Source organism: Aedes aegypti, chromosome 2, assembly GCF_002204515.2.
Source record: "Aedes aegypti strain LVP_AGWG chromosome 2, AaegL5.0 Primary Assembly, whole genome shotgun sequence".
Taxonomy (NCBI): Eukaryota; Metazoa; Arthropoda; class Insecta; order Diptera; family Culicidae; genus Aedes; species Aedes aegypti.
In genome coordinates, this window is record NC_035108.1 from 182296911 (window position 1) to 182323918 (window position 27008).

The 27008-nt window shown below is 35.5% G+C and overlaps 1 protein-coding gene and 1 long non-coding RNA gene across 2 annotated transcripts in view; one reads left to right on the top strand and one right to left on the bottom strand.

Annotated features, from left to right (window-relative positions):
- LOC5566102 (membrane-bound alkaline phosphatase) overlaps positions 1–25604 on the bottom strand; it is a 39019-nt gene extending 13415 nt beyond the window's left edge. Inside the window, exons 1-5 of the mRNA XM_001650419.2 lie at positions 25348–25604; positions 21872–22006; positions 19291–19483; positions 5083–5255; positions 4866–5012 (exon numbers count right to left, since the gene is read on the bottom strand). Of these exons, the coding sequence (XP_001650469.2) occupies positions 4866–5012; positions 5083–5255; positions 19291–19483; positions 21872–22006; positions 25348–25539 (840 nt within the window). The 5' untranslated portion in view covers positions 25540–25604. The remainder of the gene's footprint in view (positions 1–4865; positions 5013–5082; positions 5256–19290; positions 19484–21871; positions 22007–25347) is intronic.
- LOC110676243 lies at positions 6163–6669 on the top strand. The gene is made up of 2 exons (XR_002500201.1): positions 6163–6411; positions 6493–6669. It is a non-coding gene; the product is annotated as an uncharacterized LOC110676243 (long non-coding RNA).
- Positions 25605–27008: the final 1404 nt, after the last annotated feature.

A 27008-nucleotide genomic window follows, 5' to 3' on the forward strand; every position in this document is an offset into this window, starting at 1 on the left:
AGCGAATGCGAAACGACAGAAAACGTAGGCGAAGGTAAAAAAAATACACACCGAGGAATGCAATTGACGTGAATGATTTATATCAGCCATTTTACACGGAACGCTTCAAACGATAAATCAAATTCTTTCGGTGTTTCGGGCGGTTTGTCAAATACGGTATACAATCCCAAAAGTATCAGAGGAGACCAAAAGGAAGCTTTTGATACGAAACAAATGAAAGTAATATTACATATTTAGATAACTCTTTGCTGGTGTTTATTTTCCTGACTGGTATAAAATCATAAACATCAAAAATTGCATTACACATACTTTAAACAAATGATCAAAAACAAAACAAAATAAATAAATAGTTATCACATTTTATTGCTCCCAAAAACTAAAACGTTTACGGTTCTTCAATATAAATTTAATGAGTTGAAATATTAAGAATGTTTCTTGTGGTACAGCCAAACCTTCATTAAGACACAATTTTTGGTAAAATCAACCCCGTAAGATGAAAGACAGGCGAGAAATTGTGATATAAGGTCTGTGAGCGACAGTATCTCATAGGAGATGCAAAAAAATATTCGCATAGATATTTCAGTGTGAATCAGCACTGAACTTCCGACAGCACATTATTGCTTCTGTAATCAAAATCGCGGAGATGAACCAGCCAAGGGCTGAAAATCTCCCCAATAAAGATAAATAATAATAATCAAAATCATGAATGCAAAATACGTTCCGTCGATCATTCACTTTCGTTTGCAAAACTCAATTGCCTACAATCCTAGAAAAGAATGTGATGCGCATATTGCGTCCTGAGATTGAAGTGTATGATCAAAATACTATTATTACTGAAAAGTTGTTTCAAAACCTATAATTTTCTCAAAAAGTTTTGTAACACGTATATGTTATGTTGACTTTTATGACATCAATCCATCTAGAAATAAAACACTGTTCACATTTATATCAACATAATTTAACGATTTATGCAAAATTGAAATAGAATTTCTTCGAGGACATAAAATACAACTTTAAATACAATTTTATAACTGTTCGTTCTCAGAAAGCAATGTGTGGCGCAGATTATAAAGCAAAACTCTTCAATCCATTTGGCAATCGTCGTACACCATTGTGCTATATGCGCTAGCCAGTTTTGTAGGGATGATCCGATATATGATGATATCGACTTGTTCACCTCATAAAGGCATGATTATGTAATACTTGTTTTCGCCCGATTAATTGCATGTCAAACATAACATGTTTTTTATATAATTTTTTGAATAAATTTTCCTTTGGCAATCTCAAAAGATGAATAAATATTGGACAAAACAAACAAAATAGCGCGTAACCATATCGTTCTGTAAGTTCATTCTTCTTATTTTTCTTACATGCTTGATGTCATGATCGACAAGATCTACGCAAACAGTGCTCTCTAAAATAGCTTTTTGCTATTCCGTTGCAAATCAATCAACTTTTCATTGATGAAATGCACAACATAACGGCCTACTTTTCCTACTAAAAAAAACAATGCTGAAAAGTGCTACTTTTCAGCACTGGTTTCGGTGCTGAAAAGTAGCACTTTTCAGTACTTTTTGGAAGGCGTCAGCCCAACATCCCAGCATATTTTGCCTTAGTATCTGATTCTACAGTCAGTGACATAAGTTAGTAACCAAATGTTGTTTTTCCATACAAAATGCCTGTTCCACAAAGTTGTTCAATTTCAAAAATCAAACAAATATGCAGAACCCACCAACTTTCATCGACTTACCGTTTTCGAATTAATTTAAAAAGTCTCTCGGTTACTTACTTTTGTCTTTGAACAACCCTCTGAAACTCTATGTAAAATGACTGAAATGTAATAATTCCCTTACAGGCAAAATTTCAAGTTATTTGTAGTTCGTCATCCAAATTTCAGCCAATTTGGACTACCAGAAGCTGAGATACAGCACCCCAAACTTGGGCATTTTGTATGGAAAAACATCACTTGGTTACTAACTTATGTCACTGACATAATGCATATCTGATGTGCAATCCAAATGCAAGACTGGTGATATTGTCGGCGCGATAAAAAGTTAGAATCGGTTTCTCGCCGAAGTTGGATTTTTCTCAGAATCTATGCGAGATAATGAACTTCGGAAGTGGTGCATTCGATTCGCATCCGGATGCTTTTTAATGCGCTTTACTTCCGAAGCATGGTATCTTCCATGGATACCGAGAAAATTCCATTTTCGCGAACTGCATATTCTAATGATTGTCCGATCTTCCACTACTGGTATAGGAACGGATCGTCCAGCATTCATGGAAGTGGCAGAAGAACCTGCTACTGTACGCTCCCGTCTTACATGTTCTGTCCTCCAATAGGGAATATGGGTCTGTATGATGTGAACTAGAAAATTTGTGACATTCGTAGATACTACTACATATGTCGCAGCCTACGCGATTGAAAAATACTGAAATGATACTACACATGGATGTATGCCCACGTGGTTTCTGTTGAAATGTTTGTTTGTGCTTTTAGAAATGATCCCGCTTAAACGGAATTTTTCGTAATAGCAAAAAATGTTGTATGCAACTCGTTGCAAAGCTAGATTTTTTCAGCACTCGTTGTATTTATCCAACTCGGTGAGCCTCGTTGGATAAATGTACAACTCGTGCTGAAAAAATCATCATTTTGCAACTTGTTGCTTAAATAACTATTCTTTCCTTCTAATAAGCTATCTTGATTGGACCATGATTTCTGCATTTTTAGTCGTTGTACTGTATTGGGTGCTGTTCGCTACTGACGTCATCCCCCTAACCCAACAAATTGAAAATAAAGTATTTTTAGTATCAGTGAGCGCTTTTTTCCAAGGGCGAAATAGTTAGTGTTGATAATAGCACCGGGGGATTTTTCGGCTTTCAGTCTAGTGATAATAGCATCGAAATAAGTACGATGCTTAAGACACATTTTCCGAACATTGTATCGAAGCAGCCTCTAACCCAGGCTAAGGCGCAAAAGTGATCTGAACAATATAGAAGCTTCAGAAAAAGCATGACTGCGATAGGACATGGGAACATTTCCTGAAACCTGGAGGTAATTTCCAAAACCCCATTCAGTGCCGTCGGTGCCAAAAGTTAGCACATGATACAAAATATTGCCGCATGAATGCTAAATGCATGATTTGCAGAGGTCCTTCTCACGCTAATGACGTCTGTTCAGGGAAGGAAGATGCCAAAAAGTTTGTATGCGTAAATTGTGGGGGCAACTATAAGTCTCATTTTTAGAATGGTCCTTCGCGTAAACGAATTGCGGAGCAGATAAACAGCAACGTTTTTGATTCCCGGAATTCCCCAGGCGGAATCTCCAACAGTCCTCATTTTTCAGTTCACGCTTGCTTAGGTTGTACCAACTTCACAACCAGACAAAAAATCCTGCAGAAACTTCTAGCTTTTGTTCAATCAACTTGCTTCCCTCTGTCAGTAAACTTTTTGAAAAGGTTTCGTTTCTTCAATTTGATTCAAATTTCAATTTTCCAACATATATTGTTAGAATAATCCAAAGGCAGCTATCAAATCGTATACTTCAGATTAATCATCAGAACTCCAAGTCTGAAAGGCTGTTGGAGCTGTTGTTCCTCGAGTCAGCATTTTAGGGCCAATATTATACAATATTTTTACAGATTCACAGAATATCACTTACTTACCTCAGAGATGTCAAAAATCTGTGTTTGCGGATAACCCAGGCCTCTTCGCCGAAGAACGAAGCCTGCTTGTCATCTATAGTGGATTGCAAAAAAGTTTGAGATATTTTTTATTCATACTATCAAAAATGAAAGATTGATACTAATGATTCCGAAACTCTACTAAAAGTCCCACATAAACCAAAAGCTCTTTATTTGAAACCTTCAGTCTTATACATACTTTTGTTGTTATAAACAAAGGAATGCATTTAAAAGTAATGATCGAAATTGGACTTTTTTCAAAAATCCAACGAAATGACCTTTATACTTCTTCTTCTTTCTGGCGTTACGTCCCAACTGGGACAAAGCCTGCTTCTCAGATTAGTGTTCTTATGAGCACTTCCACAGTTATTAACTGAGAGCTTTCATTGCCGATTGACCATTTTTGCATGTGTACATCGTGTGGCAGGTACGAAGATACTCTATGCCCTGGGAATCGAGAAAATTTCCTTTACCAAAAGATCCTCGACCAGCGGGATTCGAACCCACGACCCTCAGCATGGTCATGCTGAATAGCTGCGCGTTTACCGCTACGGCTATCTGGGCCCCCTGACCTGAATACATGATCATGACCTTTATACATGATTTCTCAATAGTTTGTTTGTTACATCCTTAGGTATCATTTGGAGGTAAGGCCTCCAATTTTTCTGATAAAGCAAAATTTTGTGGCACTTCACTATAAATATGTGTATTTTATTCGTCATGAAATATGCCTGTTGAAAACCGACATTCTGTACCACCATAGCACATCCCTACACGGTCGCTTGTTGTGCATTCCTTGATTGATTGATTGAAAGTAATTTTGCCATTGAAATGTTTACCCGTCCGGAGCGCAGCGTTCCGACTTCAGTCGTGCATGCACCAGTAAACGATTCTTGTTCCTCCTCAGTCAAGCATATCCACCGCAGTCACCGGAGACAGTTCTGAACGTCTTTTTTTCCTCTATCTGACACTAAACGTCCGCCGGTTTCAATGCAGTCGGTGAAGTTTATATCCATTGTGTGCGGCTTTGAAATGCCATGAAAATAATTGCATTGATTTAGTAGCTATATGGTGCATTGCTGCTGCTATTCCGAGATAGAAACGCGATAAGCAACCACATCGTTTGTGCATACATTTGGAAAAAAAAAATGCCATTGTGAGCCATAAATCATAGCTACTTACATTGGTGGTGATGTAGACTGCGTTTCCGGTTTTGGATTCTTTCCACTCTTTGATAAGGTCTTTGCCGTCGGTACGCAAACCACGAGCGCCGCTTTCATCGGTTTCGGTGTTTGGAATAAAATTTTTGCGTCCACCTCCGAAGATTACCTGCAGAGCACATGTTTATGTACATTTAAAGTTGCTTATGATATTTACTAGAAGAAAGAACAGGTCTCACCTTAAAGTGCTTTCCAACATCTCCATTTATTAGTTGATAGGCAATATCGTTAACCTGAGTGGCGTTGCATCCAGCTGCAGTGACAGAGGCATCATTTTCCCAGTCTTTATCGGCAGAGTGCGCGTATAGAGCAGCGTTGGAGCCGTCGGTAACTCGTGATGTCGTGGCAAAACCTGGTTTGACAAGAAATTTAGTTTATTTATTTGATTAAGATAAATCGCATTCGGTATTTTGTACTGAAATTCAAATTGGGGTGTAGTTTCTCTATATTTTCACAGTTGATAGAGTGTAGCTTGAATCGCGACTTAATATCTCGGCTGGGTTACGGGTCTAGTTTACGCTGTAGACTAGGCCTGTCCAACTTTTTGTTGTGATCCATTTTTTAGTAGACAATCAATTTTTACATAATCATTTATCAAACAAAAGTAAGTCAGTGAAAAAAGTTACTCTTTTGCAAAAACAAAAGTTAACTTTTGCTTCCGGACATCCTCTTCACAAGTTTGTAAAAGCCCCTCCAAAGATGTTGTGGGAATAGGTATCAACTTGTACATTTTTTGACTCATTCGTAAATTTAAAAATAACCAACGAATACCGTTTTGACTCATATTCCGAACGCTCAAGGCCAACAGTTACTTCAATGCATCTAACAGGCAAAAATTAGTTGATATTTGTGAAAATTTCAATTTCTTCGCAGAGTATAACTGTTAGCTGTTGTGTGTGCCGATGAAGTTGCTTATTTTAGCTTGTTTAGTATTGTTTATACATAAATGTATGGAACAACATTTTGACTCAAATGCCCAACACTGTGTTCATTCTGTTCCATATTCCGAACACCTTGATTCAAATTCCGAACAGCACAAATAAATCGTAATCAAAAGATTTCGTAAATAAATGTATCTGAGCTAATTCTACTGGTCTTGAACCAGAGAATCATCACTTCTGGAGCAGTATAAAATAGATTGGAAGACGTTAAAATTGAATTACCAAATCGTAATACAAAAACCGAGTGTTCGGAATATGAGTCTGTTCGGAATTTGAGACAAAACGGTAATTTCAAGAAAATTGCACAGTATTAAAAAAATAAAATTGTAAGATTAGGGGTATTCACTAAAAGCTGCGTGAAGTGAAATTATGCGTAATTTGGGCAAAGAAACATTTCACATAAAATATTCCTCCTCCGATTCTATTGGACGTCAAATGAGAGATTTTTAATCTAGTCACCCACTGAAAACGTCAGCTATATTCTCAAAAATAACTTTGTTTTATAAGTTTTTATGTACGATCTAGAATCTCCGGTACAATTCAGCCGTTCCTACATTATTATTGAAGGTAAATATTTAACCTAAGGCAATCTATGAGTCCATCTATGGACCCATCGAAAAACACCAATATATGTATATTTGTTTCTAGGACTTTCGTGGGAGCATCTGGAGCTGGTTCCGAATCGACAGCGAGTTTAAACCAGTTAACGATAAGGCAAACTTACCCACAAGTTATCTTCCTAATTCCCCAGCAGTGTGATTTGTGTTCTAAGTGTGTTGTTTGGTGTGTAGCTTATAATAAAAATTAAATTTAGTCCGATACCGATTTCAAATTCTGCAGTACCGTTTGTCGTCAATCGAACGTGTTACACCAAACACAACCCACTCCCCGTCTCAAATATGATAACTCTTTCTGGCCAATTCAAGTGTATATCCAAGTTCCTTTTATTTGTAGACTTGTTTAAAAATATTATCCGATGTAAGACATTCTTTAATGTCCCAAACTTTTTGGAACACATCATAAAACCAAATATGAGCTTTAAACATCCGGTACAACCACATATCGATAGTAATGGCGATGGGTTTTGTACAGTATATTCTATATTTGAATTTACTGTTAGCCCTTGTAACTTGTAGTCGAATATTTTTATTCATTTTTGTAGATTCTTTTGTTCTCAGTAACACGATTTCGTTCGTTTGGATTCCCAATATTGACGTTTGTTATATTTCCGAAGAATTCTCAGCTTCCTTAGATTGAAAGATCGTTGAATGTCATCATCCTGAAACGTTTCATTGGTTATTGACGCATTGTAATGAAACATTTAAAATACTCACTTTAGCATGACTTACGCAGCGCTTTACGCTGTTTAGTGAAAACCCCTATTATCTTTACATTGTAAGCAAAGTTTCGCAGATATACCAAAGTTACTAATCATTGTGTTGCAATTGAGAGACGTGTATCCCACTGTACGAGGCCCGTCTCCTCTCATTGTGCTGAATATGGAATTGACATAGTCATGGCAACATCACGATAGAAAAACTACTACGATGTTGTTGTACTGCCATTTTAAATTTCCAGCAAATGCCTTAGTTTGGAGATTCGACTAGTTTATCTGTTCAGTTTGGAGATCCGCCACAGATGGCGCTGCAAATATCAACTTTTTCATTTGATTGTTTTCAAATATGGCGTCCTCAACAAAGTTGTAAATTAATTAAATTATTTTTTTTGCTATCAGTTACAACAAATTGCAAACTGTTTCTGCTATCTTGGAGGGCAAATTGAGAACTCATTGAGATGTACATATTTTCGATTGATATTGAAACGAGTCTGCTTAATTTTTATATTCTCAGTATTTCTACATGTAACACGAATAAATTTATAATTATATACAATGTAAACATTACAAAAATATAAAATGATAGCAGAACGAAAACACAATATGATATCGTATATATCAATGACATATTGATATCAAATTATTAAATCAACTTGATGCTGAAACCAGAAAATGTTTTCGATTTGCTTTCATTTTGACGTTGGACTTTGCTCGGGCACCCTACCAAAATACAAAGAAATTTCACATAATACCCGACCAGACGGAAGAAACAAGATTAAAACAGAATGTGTTCCTCTGATATGATTTTTTTATATCACCAATTGTTACAAAACATGTACCATTAGTAGTTAAAATAACAAAAATTCTAACAAAAATTGCACCAAATTAAACTAAAATATAACAAACCCTGTTACAATTATATCAAAATTATTACAGAATGTATTGCAAGGATGTTACAAAATAACAAAATTATTGCAAACTATGTTACTGTTTATGGCATCGGATGTTATTTGCAACAAACTTATAAATGCGATGTCAGAAATATAACAAATGTTGTTATAAATGTGTTACTTAAAATATAACAAGTTGAGAACAAAGCCATCTTAATAGCAAAATTTTATCAAGTTCTGTTATTTTTAACTGCTGTTGATAGGAATTTGTTATAATCTTGTTATGTGGTTCTGGTCGGGTAATAACACCTCAAAATATCGTTTTTTTCGAATATTTCAAAATTGATGGTAACAATGTTCTTCTAAAATATTTAAATAGTCAAAATACACATGTTTATGGAAGTGAATAGAATCAAATATGCAGAAAAGAAAAGTTATGGTCCCTTATTTGTAAGAAGAACTGTTATGGTGCTCAGAATCATTAGCTTTAACTTAAACAAATGGACTTTAATTCACATGCACACTAGCACGTGTCTTGGATATTATGCAGCTATGTTTTAGACACTGCCGATTGGTGTTTTAATAACGGTAAAATAGTGCTGCAGATTCAGAAGATTAATTTTAGGTTCAACATGAGAAAACATCAAATTTGACAGATTAATGTTGTTCGGATTACAAGACTCCTACCAACATTCGATGAATGAAGTCTAAACAAAAGTCATTGCTGAAAGGCTAACATAATTTCACTGAATCAAAGAACTGTATTGTCCCAGAATTCTGAATAAACTAATTTTACCAACTCTTGGGAGTAAGAAACGCAGTTCTATTGACAGGATTATAAACTAATTAACAGACTTTTCACAAAATCTTGGCCAGGATTTGCCATGAATTGTGGACACAATTTCCACGGATAACATGGGCAAGATTCTAACAAAATGTTCAACTGGATTCCATAGAATTGTACAGGATTTTCGTCAAATTCAATATGATATTTTTAAAACCCGACCAAGGTTAAAATGAATCCCTGGACAGCATTCCTTAGGATTTCATGACTTCGCGATCCTGAGGGAATTCTATTTGTGTAAAATTCTGGACACTTCTCAGAATTAAGTGCGAATTGTGTCCAGAATTTTACAGATTTTCGCAACTTTTACAGCATTCCGAGTCACGAATCTCACAAAATCCTTTCTATGTAGGTGGTATTGTGGCAGAGTTCTAAGTATGACTATTATAAAGTTTCCACAGCCAGTCTGGCCAGTGACCACGGTCCATATAAATCTTACTAAGGGGGCGGGGGGGTTCTGCAATCCTAAGAAAATGTCCACGTGGGTTAATGGACATCCCCTTTAAAGAGTGTTGATCTTCTTTTTCTTTATGCCGTCACGTACCAACTGCCTGCACCTCAACTAAGTGTTTGTAAAAACATTTTTACAGTTATTAACTAAAAGCTTTCATTGCTAATTGACCACTTATACATGTATATGTGTAAGTATCGTGTCTTCTGAGCCGTTGCGTGGTCTCATGGCGCTCTTGGCGAACCGTATTTTATCCGCCCCTTTACCAATGGCCAATTTTACTATGATTTTTTTTATTTTTTTTTTTTTTGGGTGAAAAATTACCTAAAAATACCGTTGGAGGGCTTGAAAACTGTAAAATGTTTGACAATACTTAACTCAGAGCGGACCAAAATATCACTCACGCTCCTTTGCGTTTGAGCTTCTCCCATCAACGATGACACAGCGTAACAAAAAACGACATTTTTGCGTGTCTCAATGAGTTTTCAGAAATGTTCCAGCACGTCACAATTACTAGCTACAGGTCGCCAAAGTTGTATAAAACGCTGGTTTTATTGATGTTCACATGAAATTTAATGCATGATTTATCAAATTGTTTTGTGATCCAATCCTCCAAGTATGCATAGAAGGACTTTAACTTTCATTTCAGATGTAATTTGGTTGAAATTTTACGATGAAATTTAGATTAAATTGATTTTTTTTTTAACATGCTTTCAATCTCCATAAAAAATTCTTCGTTTTTCTTATATGGCAAAATACAACATTTTTCTATACCATCAAAAAATAACTATTGAGCATCAAAAATACTATGAACTTTGTTAATAAGTAAGTAAGTTTGAGTTCTGTGGCAAATTGAGCAAATATATTGCAATACAAGCTGGCAAACTTGCATGCAAGTTGGATGAAATAGTCAAATTATGCATTTTCAACAGCCAATATCATTAAAACTAGACGTGCTATGATATTTTTGAAAACGGCAATGGATTCAGCATCCCTTATTTAAGTAAATAGCGGTATGTTGATGCTTGAAGCAAAATCGTGCTCCACAGTGTTATGCTTCAAGTTATAGGCATTTTTTTGTAAAAATTGTTCATCGAAATTTTCAATAAAGTGACATGATAAAATTTGTGCATTAACTAAAACTCGAAATACATTTAATTATCAGTTAGAAACAAAGTTAGAATGAAGGTTAAAATTATCCAGCGAGAAGACGTACAAAATGTTCCTTAAATTTTCAAAACAGAGGTTTCATATAGCCCTGAGTTTGTCCGAAAGATGTTTAAAATAAATAGCTCATGATGAATCATCAGAAATTACTGGATTTATTCAACATTACTTTTGTTCACATTTTAGTACAATTCATATCTTATTCAAAAGCATAATTAATTTTTTTTCTGCTACCTAGAGTTCTTAATGTATTGTTGGGGAGCAACTTTCTCGGAGAAGAATGAAAACCTCACTACACACTGATATATTTCCAACACGTATTTTTAAAAAATATCATCAATGAACAGTCCTTTTAATTTAAACATTTTCATAATTTTAATTATTATCAGTTAATTATACTCTGGATTTCATCACCATTTTTGCTAAGATTCTTTGGAAATTTGACCCGTGGTTCCATGAGAATACCGTCTGATAATACCGAGAAATCCTGCCTCAAAATCTATTAAAATCCCATTTAGTATTATTTTTTGTTGGGGACATTTGAAAATAATGTCCAAAACTCAGTCCAATTCAAGCGAATAATTCTGTGAAGTTTTGTCAATTGCACTTCGATTTATTTGAGTCTAAATATTCGTTTGGTGGGTATGTTAGAGGTATCGATTTTCTAAAATAATGTTATTTGTAGTTTAGTTCACAGGCATTGCGTGTAAACAGATTTGCAAATCATTGTTATTCAAAACTGTTTCAGAAAATCTCTAACAAAAATGTTTTTAATAAAGAATCCTTCAACATTTTCTGAAACATTTTAGGAAATGTTGAAGGATTCTCCATTTAAAAAATTTTGTTAGAGATTTTCTGAAACATATTTAGTTTTAGTCAATCCTGAATTTGTTTTCAATTGAATATATTTTATTTCTACGATTGTTGTCTCAAAACTGTAAAAACGAACTAATCATTTATTTATCTACAAAAATAAATAAAGACCAATTGGGCTACGTATTTTGGCGCCCCCTGATGGCAGGCGCCCGTGGCGGGTGCCAACCTGGTCAACCGCACGCTACGGCTCTGCGTGTCTTCGTGCTTGCCACTATTATAATTCTATTCTAAGGGCTTTTACATCCAACATAGAAAAGCATCCTGGAACTACAGAAATTTATCCCAGCATTTTCTTGTCTGCATTTATTTTTGCAGTATTTCTGTGATATGTTTTTGTTCACTTTTCACACAATTATGATTTGAATTCTTTCCGGGCAGCACTACGCAGTTTTTCCACTTGGAATATAAGTACTAATTTGTAATTCCACTTCCAACAACCGAAAGGATATTTTGACATGCAATTTGATTATTATTTTTTTTTTTTTCACGGAACAAAATGCGATCTCTTATAAAACTGTCAATGTTAGTCAAATCCATTGAAAAATTGTTCTCGCACCAGCCGATTTGGAAACTCATCAGCCGAATTGAAATTACAGTGGGGTTCCGTTTTTGGCATGCTCCGTTTTTGGCATGCTCCGATTTTGGCACCCCCCGATTTTGGCAACAAAATGGATCTGTTTTTGGCAACATTTTTCAATACCATTAAAATTTGTAAATTTTTGTAAATATTATCGTGTCTGTTGCTTTAGTCATTTCAATAGCATGTTAACTTCACACTGATTACATTTCAGAGCTCCATTTTCGTCGATATTTCCCCAAATCTCACCAACTACTAAGGATTCGCGTACGCGCTTATTTACTTCAGAATGGTCATTGGTCATGCATTGACAACGTTTCATGAGGCCAATAATCTCCACCAGTATCTCAACTAAAGACCAATCTCTTTTCTTAGGCATTCTAATTGAGTGACCAGCCCACTTGAGTCTGCCAGTAGGTGATAAAATAAAAAACACTGTTCTTCAGATTTGGAACAGCTTATTTTGAGCAAAGCACCAGCACTGACATAAGAACAACAAGAAATCTATGACTCACACAGAGTAACAATCATAAATTTTGTCTCATCTTGTTAGCTCACTGTCTTTATCATTATGGATTTACATACATTGCGCATGTAAAAACACACCGCAATAATAGATATAAATATGTACAGCAAAATATCGTGTATCATACCTTTAAATAAATTTAATTAAATAACATGACAAATGCGGATAGTCCAAACAACAATTTATTTTCGATAATATCATTGAAGCTTGCGATAAATACGACTGAGAATGTTTTAACTTTTTGTCTGTGATATTGGTCTTTCTGCGTCAACTATTTAAAGCTACGTTCCCTCTTTCCTATAGACTCTGTAAGGCGTTAGATTTGTTAAGAGACGATCCAGAATTCTGTACAAGATTGTTAATCAACAGTACGGGCCTCAACATCATCAAAATGTCAGCTCGTAATTCCTTACGAGCTGAGTCTATGAGTTTCCTAACTGTACCCTGAAGAATCCTTAAATGATTCCTGGTTCTTGTGGGACTTTTCAGAAATTTTAACGAATTCATGATGATATCTACAGATTCCAAGTGGACACTGAGGGCTTCTTGAGGGATCCTTAGAGTGTATAATTGGTTATGGAGAATCATGTCCAAAATCTGGTGATTCCTAATAAACTCTAAGGCGTCCTGTAAATTTTAAGCGGGATAATGTGAATTTCTAGTAGTATTTTTTATTATTTCCGGCGAAAGCTTGGAGATTTTGAAAAGGTTCCAAGAGGAATTTGAGGTGTGCTGGTGGTAGCCTAATAATAATAAACTTTTAATTTATTCATTGGAGACTTGAGAATTTTCAGCAACATCGCAGCGGAATTCCAAGCAGCAAAAGCCTTAGCAAGATCCTGAGAACTCTATGCAAGATCCTACGGATGATTGGCAAGATGCTTCAGAGCTCAAGCGTTTTTTTTCTGTAGATTTCTATGAGAACCTGAAGATTCCTTTAAGGTTCTTGAGGTTTCATAACAGGCTTCCTGTAAATTTCAGTTGATTTCATAAGGTAGGTGGAAAACATACATAAAGCTTAATTAAAAATTATTTCAAGTAAAAATTGAATTCTACAAAATAACAAGTCACATTTATGCATTATCGCATGTTTATGTTTGCTCTTTTGATGCAGTCAACTATTCATTATAAAATGCTTTACTTTATTAGAAACATATCTCGATTACTTTTTCAAATCGACGTAAGTAACTTCCATACAGTTTTGAGAAAATAAATTCAGAAGAATCACAACCTGACTTCTAAAACTGTTTTAAAATGAATCACCTTTTTCACATTTTTTCGCCGTGTACATTGCTTAAATTTTGCATACAATAAGCTCGCATTCAAAAACTAGGGAGTTCCTGTTATTTCCCACAAAAAATGTATTACAAAATGATAAGCCGATTTATTCAGTTACTTTCGACGTCTTTGTACCAGTGTAAAATCGGCTCAAGTAGTGTTTTGTTTTGATTCGTGGTTAAGTCACTTTGTCTCTCCATACAGCGGAGCGGCGAAAGTAGTAGTTAGGTAGTGAAAGTTGAAAATCTTACTTTCGTCGTTTTGTTATTCCGGAAAGTAAACGTTCTAAAAGTGAAAAATAGAGTTGGTTTAGAGCAACATGTGTAGAATTTCGTCTGCGAAGCACGTAGAATCGATAAAGTGAGTTTGTATACTTTTTTGACTTGAGTCTGTTTGACTAAGTTTTCGAGATATATTGAATGAGCAATTCTAAACTTACCGAATTTTTCAAAAATTTTCGCTTAAGTCCAAAAGTTAAACTTATTTTAAATGCTCATTTAATTAGGAAAAAAAGCTCATGCCGTTTTGCAATACCCAGCGCTTTTGTTTCGTAAATACTTCTTTAAAAGAAAACAAAAATATTTTTTTCGTGTTCTTTCATAGTTTTAAGAAAATGTCCAGTTCTTCAATAAAAGACACTTATGCGATTATTGGTTTTACAAGGCCCTCTTATATAAAAATTATACATAAAGCTTCTAAAAAATAATTGAAGATGTTGAGGCGTATAAACGCCACTAGAAAAACGTTCGCCAGATTTAACATGACGGGGCTATAGATTCATAGCATAGTATAACCCTTCGGAAAAATGCTTCGAAGTGAACCTTTTCGAAGTCTCAACGCCCTATGATTCCATAAAAATGATGTATTTACATAGTAATGATGTTTTCAAAATTAATAGTTGAAAAATAAAATTTTAAATATGGGTTCCGATTTTGGCACGGTTCCATTTTTGGCAACTGAAAATTTCAACTTTGTTGCCAAAAACGGAATCCCACTGTATATTGCGCATTTCTTTCACCACTGGACTATCGCAGAAGTTTTTACAAATCGAGTCGGTATCTTCAGCGGGGTTATTCCTGGAAGTCCAAACAAGAACCCCGCTGAAGACACCAAAATGATTCGATGCAATCCCGCATTTTTATTCACATTTTCGCATCTATGAAGCCGCACTTCGCAGTCCAGTAGTGAAAGAAATACACAATACGCAGAGAGGAGAAGAATAGTAACAATTGATTATAAAAACGTATGTTCGTGCGCGCGGCTTGCTGCGATCCCGTGTCTTTGTGCTCGTGTCTCGTGTCGAGAAAATTCTTAATTCAAAAAGATCCTCGACCGGTGAATTCGCACCCACAACCCTCAGCATAGTCATGCGTTTGAGACCTATAAAATATATAACACTACAAATTTCTTAATCAAGTTGTGTGATTTGTGCTTACCTGCGTCAGATATGTAATTTTTGAGCTTTGTTGCTGTTAGTAAGAACTATAAGTGTAATGTCTTGTCTCACGTCCTGTTTCGTGAATAAAAATTCATCTCCCACGGTTTTGGTTTCCACTCTTCAATTAATGAATATATACATTTTTAAAAATGTGCCATAAGTTAAACATTTGCCCTATATGTTTTATAGACAGAAACCAAGTTGATTTTTTTTCTGGAGATCGGTATGGTAAACAATTATGAAAAACAACGGATTTTCAACAATCAAAGCCAAAATAAAGATCGTGTGGTATGAAACTTTAAGCATATTCAGAATTTAATTCGAATCTGTGTTTTTTTTTTTTCAAATTCACTTTTTAAAGCTTTTTGTCTAGGATTTACTAGGATTTATTAGAAACAACAGTATGAATTATTGATATGAAAATATATGATCAAGTTTCTTATCAATCAAAGTTTTCTAAAAGGATTTATTTATTTTTCATAACGCAAAGTCCAACACACTTTCTGACACCCTCTAAATGATGGTGCCTTCAGTAGAAACCAATATTTGGCCTCATTAACAAAGGTTTGATCTTCTGTTTAATAGTAGATTTATGTTCAAGTAATTTGATGTTGAGCTTTCAAGTGCCCTTGATTCTGTTATGCCACATGGGAAACGTTTTGTTTTTTTTAGAGCTTCTTATCCAAATTGGAAAAAAAGGTTTACGAAATAATAATATACATACAGTGATCCACAGTTGGCCAAAAGTAGAAAATAAAAATAATGAAATTTGCAATTCATTCCGCTGATATTTTTTACGAAGTACTTCAGTACTGAAAATTAATTCCTCAAAGTTTCAGATTGATTGATGTATTTTTCGATTTTTCACAACATGTGAACTGTATCGATGTGAGCCGAAACTGACCCTTTTAATTATTTCAAAATTCGTGGATATTGTTCTTTCAAGACCACTGTTTTAGTACTAAAGCTCAACCAAACCTAGCACAACAAGTTCATTCGAAGGAATATACTTTATTCTTTATTTTGCAGATGTTTTGATTTGCATTTGGCAAGTTTAGGATTTCAAAATATCAAGAACTATCTTCTTTAAAAATTTGCCATTGTTCAATGTTGGTGCAAGATATCTAGGAAACGCTCTTAAATGATAATTTACCCCTCAATGTGTCACAAATGCTCTACAGTATTTGATGTAATATGGCTTCATTTGAGCATTTCTACGCCAAGATATGAAAATTTATATTTTTGATAGATAGTGAATTTGGACCTTTTGATTATCGAACTTGATTTAAAGGTCGTATTTATGGGGAAAATTTCTGAAAGGACAAAAAGTTTTGCCTACGATATTTTATTTAAAATTGGTATGCAAATAATAACGTTTAAATTAACTTTGATATTGACAAAATTTTATAATGTAAGATAAATAAAATTGCTTATTTTAAACTGATTCTGCCAAATGTACCGGATAAATTGATTTTTTGTTTCGACGACCATCATCATGAAATTGCCTCCAAAAATTATGTTGTGTCTATGAATTACACTTCTTGAACGATTAGAGGAAGATTTGTACTTTTGACCGGTGGTAGGTCATTTGGCATAAAGTCGTTTGGCATAAAGCCGTTTGGCATAAAGTCGTTTGGCATAATGGTCATTTGGCATAAAGTCGTTTGGCATAATGGTTGTTTGGCATAATGGTCGTTTGGCATAATAGTCGTTTGGCATAATGAGTCTGAATCCAAGAATTTCTCAATTTTCTTTTTTACGTTTCTATTGAATCTTTCTGATGACACAAGGCTTGTTTTGGAGTCAATTGATACAAAATGACACTCTATTCAACAATCATTCGCTCTTGAATGAATTTAAGCATATTAGGAAAATTATTGCCAATAGTATTTTATTGTTTATCCAGAAATTACCCTTCTTTCATATATTAATTCTTCTTTTGAGTTTCGCTATTGGAACAAATTTTTGCACTGAAGATTTTTATATATTTAGCATAAATTTACCCTTCAATTAATTGTTCTTTTTTTTCCTAAATATGATGTAATCGTTATTATAGGTATGATAACTGTTGATTTTAAATTTCAATAAATTTCTCCTTCTTTTATAAATAGGCTGTTCTTTGTAGCTATATTTTTAATATGATAATAAATCTTCGAGCTGTTTAGTAGAATACCTATAAGTAGATGAAAAAAACGAATTTAGTACTATACCATTTAATTCCACTAGAGTTTGTATCCTTTGACAGATACGCGTATTTCGACCTCAACTGTAAGGCCGTCTTCAGTGTCGTGTACTAGACTCGATTTCGATTTCTGTCAAAGGATACAAACTCTAGTGGAATTAAATGGTATAGTACTATATTCGGTTTTTTCATCTACTTATATTTTTAAGTATTTTTGTATACAACTGACAAAAGGGCGATAAAATTGATCTGCTTAAATTATCAGCGAAAAGAGAAATCGATTACTGCAGTTACTTTGATGGGTTGTGCTACTTTTCCCCGAATGTCGTTTCCCCGAATGCCATTTCCCGAATATCCCGTTTCCTCGACTAGCCCACTCCCCCGGAAAATTTTTAGCACCCATAATTGTCGTAACTATATATATTTCAGGGGGGTGAACGAACTGACCATCTAATATGCACCCTTCTTTATTTAATTGGCGGTTCTTTCGAGTTTTACCGTCTTCAGCATTTTTTCCAACATGTGTATAGCCGAGAATGACAGAATACTTCCTTCTTTTGACTGTTTATCGTTCTTTCTCGTCACCACTTTTCGGGGGAACTAGTCATTGCCGCAATAATTTTTGGCGTCAATTCTTGTTTTGGTTTAATTGTAAATTTTGCCTTCTCTTAAAAATAGGCTGTTCTTTATGATTATACTGTTATAAATTTTATTATTTAGTAAAGTTAATTGTGAACCATTTTTATTATCAATTCTTGCCAGATGTGTTATTAGAATTATAATTATTTCAGAACCTGGGGGCAAACACTTCCAAAATTAGAATTTATATTGAACCATTGAAAAGTTTTGCCACAAATATTTTCTTTTAAAGATGTGTTGTTCATTTGAGCTGTGCTGTGAAAAAAATTTTTTTTTTTTGTTAGGGTCTGAAACATTTTAAACGAAAAATAATCTGATCTCGTATAAAGGCTATTTTTGCATTAAGTCGCATTAATAGATCTTTTGATTAGAGCTTTTGATATTTTGAAAAAAAAAATCATTCTTTTATCAAGTAATTTTCAGCGAGTGTTACGTCCAAACTGGGACAGAGCTTGATATGTAGCAAAATATTCTATGAGCGTTCCCTTGATGAATAACTGCGAACTTTCCTTGCCAATTTACTGTTTTCAAATATGTATATCGCAACAAGCTCAAGGGTACTCTTTGTTCTGAGATGTAGAGACCCGTCACGAGTTTTATTTAGTAATGCTCTATAATGTCACAACAATTTTTGAAATTCTTAGCTCGGATAATCTCTGAACGAACACCACGCTTGTTTAGAACCTACCAAAATTTTTTGCTGTGGTGGTGTTGATCTCGGTAAAAGCTCAAAAAATGCCGAAATTTATTTCAAGTCAATCATTATGCCAAACGGCCATTATGCCAAATGACCATTATGCCAAACGGCCATTATGCCAAACGACCATTATGCCAAACGACTTTATGCCAAACGGCTTTATGCCAAACGACCTTATGCCAAACGACTTTATGCCAAACGGGGTACAATCCTTTTGACCAGCTTTTGTATTGAGTGCGACCACTATGCGCCGCCACCGCTGCTGAAAATTAATTCAGCGTGACGTCGATCACGCCGCCGCTGCCGATCAAATTTGGTTCGGCGCACATCTCTACACAAATGTCGATGAAATCTAAAATGTAGCACTTTCTAGTGTCGGGAAGAAAAGCCCATGAATTCAAACTGCACGCCAACAGAAATAGTAACCTAACATTGAACTCTCAATAAATTATAGTTACGGTATGGCACTCCACAGTGCAGTACGGTTTTACTGAAAGCGAATCTTTTCCGTTCGCATTTATCTGCAAAATATGAGTATAACTTACCAACGACACGTCCTTCTGCGAGCGCCCATTTGGCAATAGATTCCAACTGCTTCACCTTATCACTGGTAGCGACACATTCTCCTCGTTTCACGGTGGGATGAACTGCAACCGTTCCCAGATTACCTTTCACTCCGGTCAAAAACGCTGTGCTGGCGCAAGCACTATCCGGCACCCTACTATCGACGCAATATGTCTGTGAATGAGAAAAAAAGAACACCATCCAGCAAAACATCATTCAGACAGCATCCATAAGCTTACGGCATTTTTTTTTTCCTATCACCCTTGAAACCCATCTCTCACATCCGGCACAGCCCCAATAATTCATTTCAACCTTTCACCAAAAATGTGTTCCCAATCAATAAAAACTGACAAATCATAAAACATTTCCACCCACCCCATTATTTCATCACATCGTTCATGGCATGGCGGTTCCAAAACGACGGCCCTGTGTTCGTTTTTATTTCGTTTTTTGATGTTTCATTCATGCGTTCACACTCTTCACTCGATTCACCTTCCCGGTGTCACTTAGTTTGAGCCGGGGATAAATTGTTTGCTTTATATGATGAAAAATTGCCCTAAAGTGAAAAATGTTAATTTATTGATATTCCAATGCATATTCGTCATAGAGCACGTGTGTTTTTGATAAATTGACGATTTTTAGTGTATTTACCCATGATGAGCTCATATTAGGGGAAAGCACCAATTTTCGACCCAGCACTAATTACTAATTAGCATACTATTTTGGCCTACTTTGTATGAAAATCCGAAAATTGGCACAGAATTCTTGTGGGTAGAAAATTAGTGCTTTTCCCCTAATGGCAAAAATAACTAAACTAAAAGAAACAAATACAGAACGGTCATAGTTCTAGATCCAATAATCAAAGTTTTGAGCGAATTAATACCACACTATTTCAACCCCCTCCCTCCTCCTCGTCATGCAATGCTTTTTGTATGAGACCTCCAAAAAAATTTAAAGGCTTTTCATGCTAACCGTGAACCCCTACCCTTTGGAGCGTGACATAGTTTATGCATGACCCATCTGTTGAAGCGAGAAGCATTGTTTTTTTTTTATTTGAAATCTTTATGTAGACATGTTGTCAGGATGAGAGAGGTTCCAATAAATAGTCACAAGTATCTAGAACTAATGCCATATAAAAATTTAACTTTTAAATGTCACATTCAGGATATTCAATTCGAATGTAACAATTATATAAAATAGCTGCATCCACTTCACAGAAAATCAAAACTTTGGTAAGAATAGCCTTTGAATTTCAAACTAATTTTCAGGCCGGCTATATAAGGTTGTACCGATATGTAGTTACTACTGTAGTAACAGAAAGGAAGCTCTTCAAAGGATTCAAAATGAGAAATTTAAGATGATTCTGAAACTGAATATGTTAATTTGTGCATAATTCAGAGCTCCTGATTATGAGAAGAAAATATAACGTTTGTCATGATACAAATAAATCATTTGAAAAAATGTCACGAATGGTATAGGTGGTGTATTAGATTATATACCGATTCGTACAGAGATAACATGCAAAGAAAAATAACATAAAACATCCATAGAAAATGTGACGCCAACTATGGAGGATCCCTAACCTACAGTTGAAATCGTCTCGTTGCTCTGTACTATTCGACAATTCCCCCCGATATTCATGGTATGGTTATACAACACTTTTTGCTCCACGTGGCTCGGCACGTTATCCACTTTTCTGGATGAGTTGGAAAATCACTTCACCGTGATCCGTTCCCTACTCTTACCAAGCGGAATGACGAGACAACAAACTGACACCGAGGGCAAGAGGGGTCGGCCCAGAAGGGAAACAATTTGTGTCAATAACCGCATAAAAGCAGCCCTTGCCTCCCCATTTGCTCCGGTGCACAATGGATCGGCTTCAAATAAAAAACTACCAAAAATAGTGCCGTGATTTTTATATTTTTAAATGTTCAAACATATCTTGTATACCTTATTGGTTATATTAAAATGATTCTTGATTGGAATTAAACCGAATTTATTTATTTTTTGGCTTTCTGTTGTCAAACTGCGAATTAAAAGAATTTAAAAAATTGCTAGAAATTACGAAATTTGAACATTACCAATGAAATATTTTCCTAATGTTAATTTCGACCATCTGAAAGCATTTGTTGCACATCAGGGTGGAAAATATATAGTAAATACCTTAGTAATTGCAATGACTTAAAACTGTAGAAACAAGTCTTGTATCCGCCATTTTGATTGACGCACATTAGAAATAATATTTAGATCTCGCAGAAAACGTCTAAAGTTTTTGCAGAATATTGCTGATTTTCAAATTAGAGCTGTTTGATAAATCTAATATTTTACATATAGTTCGACGATATTTAAAAGAAAATATCCACAATCAAACTCAAATATAATCAAAATATTGTTTCGACAAGAGCAATAAAATAAGTTTTAGTCAAACTTTATTTTTCCCGACCATTGTCCACTGGCTAACAGCGTGAAAATGGACATTCCGCAGAAAGACAGGGGAAGCAGCAGCAAATCGAAAGCATGATGTAACAATAAGTTTTCGGACAAAAGACTCATCTAGCTTACCCGGGCATTACCACTCCATTTGAGCTGCTCGAACGGGAACGTAGCATTTTCGCCTCCTTTATGAGTTCTGGCGGCGGTGACGGTTGCCTGGGACATTCCGGATCCGACAAATACGATTATATTTTTGGCAATGTTCTGTAACGGGAAAAGTGAGGCTTAATTAATTAGTTCCCAATCGCGAGTGGCAACTTGGAAAATTTACAACTATTTTTCTATTATCCGTTGTTGCTTTTGGGTTTGATGATTTTTCATAACCACTGAGCCATATATTAAATCGGTCATATAATTATTTTCAACTGCATACATGACCGAAATCATACATGGAACAGTAGAAAAAATGGCCTACATAAGGGTGGCTGAACCAGTAATAGAGTATGGACTGAATGTCAAAGTGCAGGACAGTCAATTCAACGTGATGTAAGAGGGACAGGGGACAATTTTTCGTGACGTCACCATGCACTCTTCTATCGTGGTGTTTGTTTCTTTGCTTTTTTAACAAATCAAGCTTTATACGAAGATGATACGACTTCCTTTATGATATAACGAATTCCTTGGAGGACCAATTATTTTAGTATAATTATTAAAAAAGACTACAAATGTATTTAAAAAATTACTGGCTTAATCAGGGAGGGTAAGTGTACCAGTTATGGCCATAGTGGTTCCCTATTTCGCCATACGTGAAAATTTGAATGTCTCTACATTTTGAAAAGTTTTGTGTGTTTTAGTAGTAAGATATTGGATTTATGTTGATGTTAAAACATTCGAAAAGATTGAAAATGTGAAAGTTATCGAAATAATGCATATGGCCAAATAGGGAACCACTATGACCATAACTGGTACACCTTCCCCGAATTTGTTCTATTTTGAAGCCCGATCAAAGCAAACGAAGAAAAATATCCAATGATCCGAAATGTTTCGCAAGTTGTATTGTAAATTTTGCACCTCTTTGAACGCGAAGACTTCATCGTAATCATCGCCGGTGAAACCGTCGCCAAAATCGTTGCCAGCCAATCAGTCGTTGCGAATTAGACGTTTCTCCAGTCTTTCCAACACAACGGCAAATCACCTCCTTTGATTTGATTGCTGGCGAAGATTTTGTCGGTCTGTTTGAAAGTTGGCGACGCGTTTTGTTCCCCATGGAACAGACAGTAATGAGTTTGATAAATAAGAGCAGTGAACGGGTGCCCAAATGAGAGAGAGAGAGAGAGAGAGCGATGATAAAATCAATCTTTTTTGCTTAATTGTTTACCATTGAGGATAAGTGTTTTTCTTTACTGGCATGATAAACAATCTCCGAGCAATAGTGTCCCAGGTTTGGAGCTTTTTTGAATAGGTTTTATCATGCACTGTTATCCCCCCAAAACAATCAGAGCTGTAACAGGAGCCGATAAACAGACTTTCATGATGTGTTGCGAATCATGATTGTTACAGAGAGCGATAAGTGAGAGATTCTCTCAATTTTCTCAGAATTCAACTCTTGCTACAAAAAAAAAACAACACAAAAAGTTCGAAAACCAACAGCGGAAAATTTGTTCTTTCGGTACTATTTTCTACAAATTGTATACATCAACGAACGGAATCAAATCAGGCTAAGTTTTTCAAAATTTGCCAAAGTACATGCAATAAAAGCAAGTCATATTAAAAAAGGCTTGAACAATATTTAGCGTCTAATTCACGTTGAAATTGTGATAACTAAACATAATTAAAAGTGAATTTTATTACGTTATTCATTTCATGAAAGAGATTCCACGATATATCCTTGATTTTGTTTTGCAAATAAACTTTCATAGACAAGAAAACCGTCGGATAAATAAGCATTTTTTTTTCGATACTTTTTGGTTACGACTAATATTACACAATTTTCTATGCGACCAAAACTTAAAACTTCCAAAGTTTATGCTAATTGTAATAATTCTTGCAACATGCTCTGCCCAGCATATCTTTCCAGCTTTGGCCATCTTCTAGATAATGAGTTCGCCATAAAGATGGGCGAGCCCATGTTTTATCCTTCGCCGCCACACACCGTTTCGGCGTTCGAAAACCCCAATAGCTTGCAAGTCTTCCTCGAGCATACTCTACGTCTCATGCCCGTAGAGGGCTACCAGTCTTATGAGCGTTTTGTACATCGTGCATTTGGTGCGGGGCGAATCTTTCCTGACCGCATTTTCTTCTGGGGCCCATAGTAGACAGGTGAGCATCGCAACAAGAGAAAGAGAGACCAGAAAAAATCCTCGCATTTTTTTGCACTCTCACTCGAATCGCTTGAGGATCTGTGTTGATAGGGCAAATGTACCATTAGTGGTGCACCTAAGGGAAAACTGCTAAAACACGGTGATAAAATCATAAAATATATGATTTTAATGCATCAGTCGATAGATTTCAAATCCTTCTATCATTCATATGTATAAAAATCACGATTCATTTGAAATGCGCAATCCATTGATTTCTTATGGGACCCTCCACTATGGGTACTGATGCACCACTATAGGTGCAAAGAAGCAAAAATCTTAAGCAAAATAATTGTTTTAAATAGTTTTACGGTTAAATTCCATGAATATTATTCGATAACTTATATTATTTTCGCATCTTACATCACAGAAAAATATCACATAATCATTTATTACTGCGTAACATGCCAAAACACACTACCTCCACTATTGGAGCTACCTCCACTAAGGGAGCGTTTGCTTTATGTGTTTTTTCTCCTCAGAGAAACGGCAAAATCGTCTCCTCTTTGCATCGCAGAGGAGTTTCTATCTAGCCTGGTTATTCTGTCTGCGGTGTACTGATCTGTCGTAGTGGCAGCTTCCTAGACTTCCTCCATTCCTCCACTATGGAAAAGGATTATGCAATCCACTCTACAGTATCTATGGTTTCGTCTTAGACCAACAGAGTGATATGGATGATGGTTATAGTCTCGGTTGTATAAAACCTAACGGGTAGAGGGCAGTACGGAATAATTCAACCTAAGCTCAAGATTAGAGAACAGCGCATCCAGACTGCGAGGTATTCGTTGGAGTCCTGTCCTGAGGCGCAAATGAAACACTCTGGGCCTCGACAGTTAAGAGCTAGTTGCTGTTATATGCTCGCAAAAATGGTCAATTGTCAAAGATAGTTCTCAGTGACTATTGTGGAAGTGCTCATAAGAACACCAAGCTGAATATCAGGCTCCCTGCCAGATGAGATGTAACGCCAGAAAGAAGAAGAACTTGTCTGGGGATATTCCCACGTAAATCAATATTTAGAGAAGAAATCACTAAATGGATTCACCGCATATAAGTGTCACCGGTTATAACTGGACTGCTCTTCATTCACAAAAATAAAACCATATCACTTGCCATTCACTTTTATATAAATTGTTTGATTGTCATTCTTATCTTACTTCCACTGTCGAAACAACTTATGTAGATCATGTTAAACACTTTCACATCGTCGATACCAAGTTCGCCACTCCAAAACACGTATTGAAAACTTACAACTTTTTGCATCGTATAATCCTTTTTCTCAAATAAGAGATCGTGCGCCTGCTGGTTCCAATAGCTTGGGTCATATTCTCCTTGAGCCCAACAATTTCTGGCACTAAGCACACACATGGTCACCATGACCCAGACCGACACGTCAAACCGTAATCTGCTCATATTAGCCGCGCGAGACCGATACAAAGTCATCCAATTCTATAATAACCAACCGTATCCAACTGATGACTGATTGAGCAGTGTGGTAGGTTCATCGAATTTATAGACGATTGATAAGAAATGCAATCTACCGTTTAGCATGATTTGAGAAGATATGACGGAGAGTTGCTATTGCTAGGAAAACTTAGTGGAATTTTTTTTCGTTCTGCTTTAATTTGGCATTAAATCATATTCATAGGAAAATGCATTGAAGTCTTATGTTGGAAAATCTTTTACTAAGATCTTAATGAACTGCTTTCTTTCAAATCGGAAAGAATATTGTTAAAATATGATATAAAAGTATTTTCTACTTATGATTTTTTTGTTGTAAAGTTGCCCTATGTTCCGAAGTAGTCATAATCAAATGTTAATTGTAGGCAATGCAAGGTAATGTATTTTATCCATCAAACAAAAAGTAAAAACAGCAATGCCAAAGTCTGGACAAGAACCATTTATCACTGATTATAGCAAAAAACAGCTCGCGTTCACAATACACCCTTAAGACAACCGAATATCAGCTGATTAGTGCCGTGTGCAAAACATTGCTTCTTATCTGCGCACGGCACTAATGATTTGAAACATTCGGTTTAAGTACAGCAGCAAAGCAGTTTATCGCGTTGGTCACTACCTTTGGAGTCTTTATATAGATCGCACATCGTCGCACCTAGACATGACCTGAATAAGGATGATTGGTGAAAATGAATGTGGCCATCGTGTTGCACTGGTTGCTATACGGCATCAAGTAGGAGAACAATTGGTAACATAACCCAGTGCTAAGATTGGTTTACTACGCCCATGAATTGATGACAACGCTTCTGGTTATTCTGGTTATCATCCACTATTTCAGAATAGTCATTTGGCTTTATTTCTGATTGCCCTCAAATTGATATAATTGATGAAATTATACCTGAATGCGACATTTACCGAATGGGTAAAACCTGGGAGGGAGGCACAGATAGTACCGTGCTGCATAAATATCCGGACGCTTAAGAAAAATGTTGCAACTTAATTTTTGACGCTTCATTGTCTCATCTAATTATAGTGTAGTTTTCATACAATTAGTTTAGGCTCTAATCTTCATGAAAACGATGAAAATTTTAAAGAAAATGGCAAAAATAGCATGTAAATCGCGGATATAATGAAGCGTGTCGTGTTCCTAAACCCGGACACATGAATCGATAAGCCGGACACTTATGAATAAAAATCCGGACAGCTTCAAAAAAATTTATTATTTCGATATGAAACTCATTTGAATAAACTTAGTAATCGATAGAAAATGACTTTTCTGAAAACACAGTACTTGCACTTGCTATATAATATACTATAACAGCACAACTTTGGAAGTAATTTGATTGTTTTACCTGCATTCTCTATCTGCGGTTCGATGCGTCATCTATGTTGCAGCGCGACTGAAATAGTCATGTTTTTATCAGTTTTTATGTGATTATTTCCGTATCACTGAT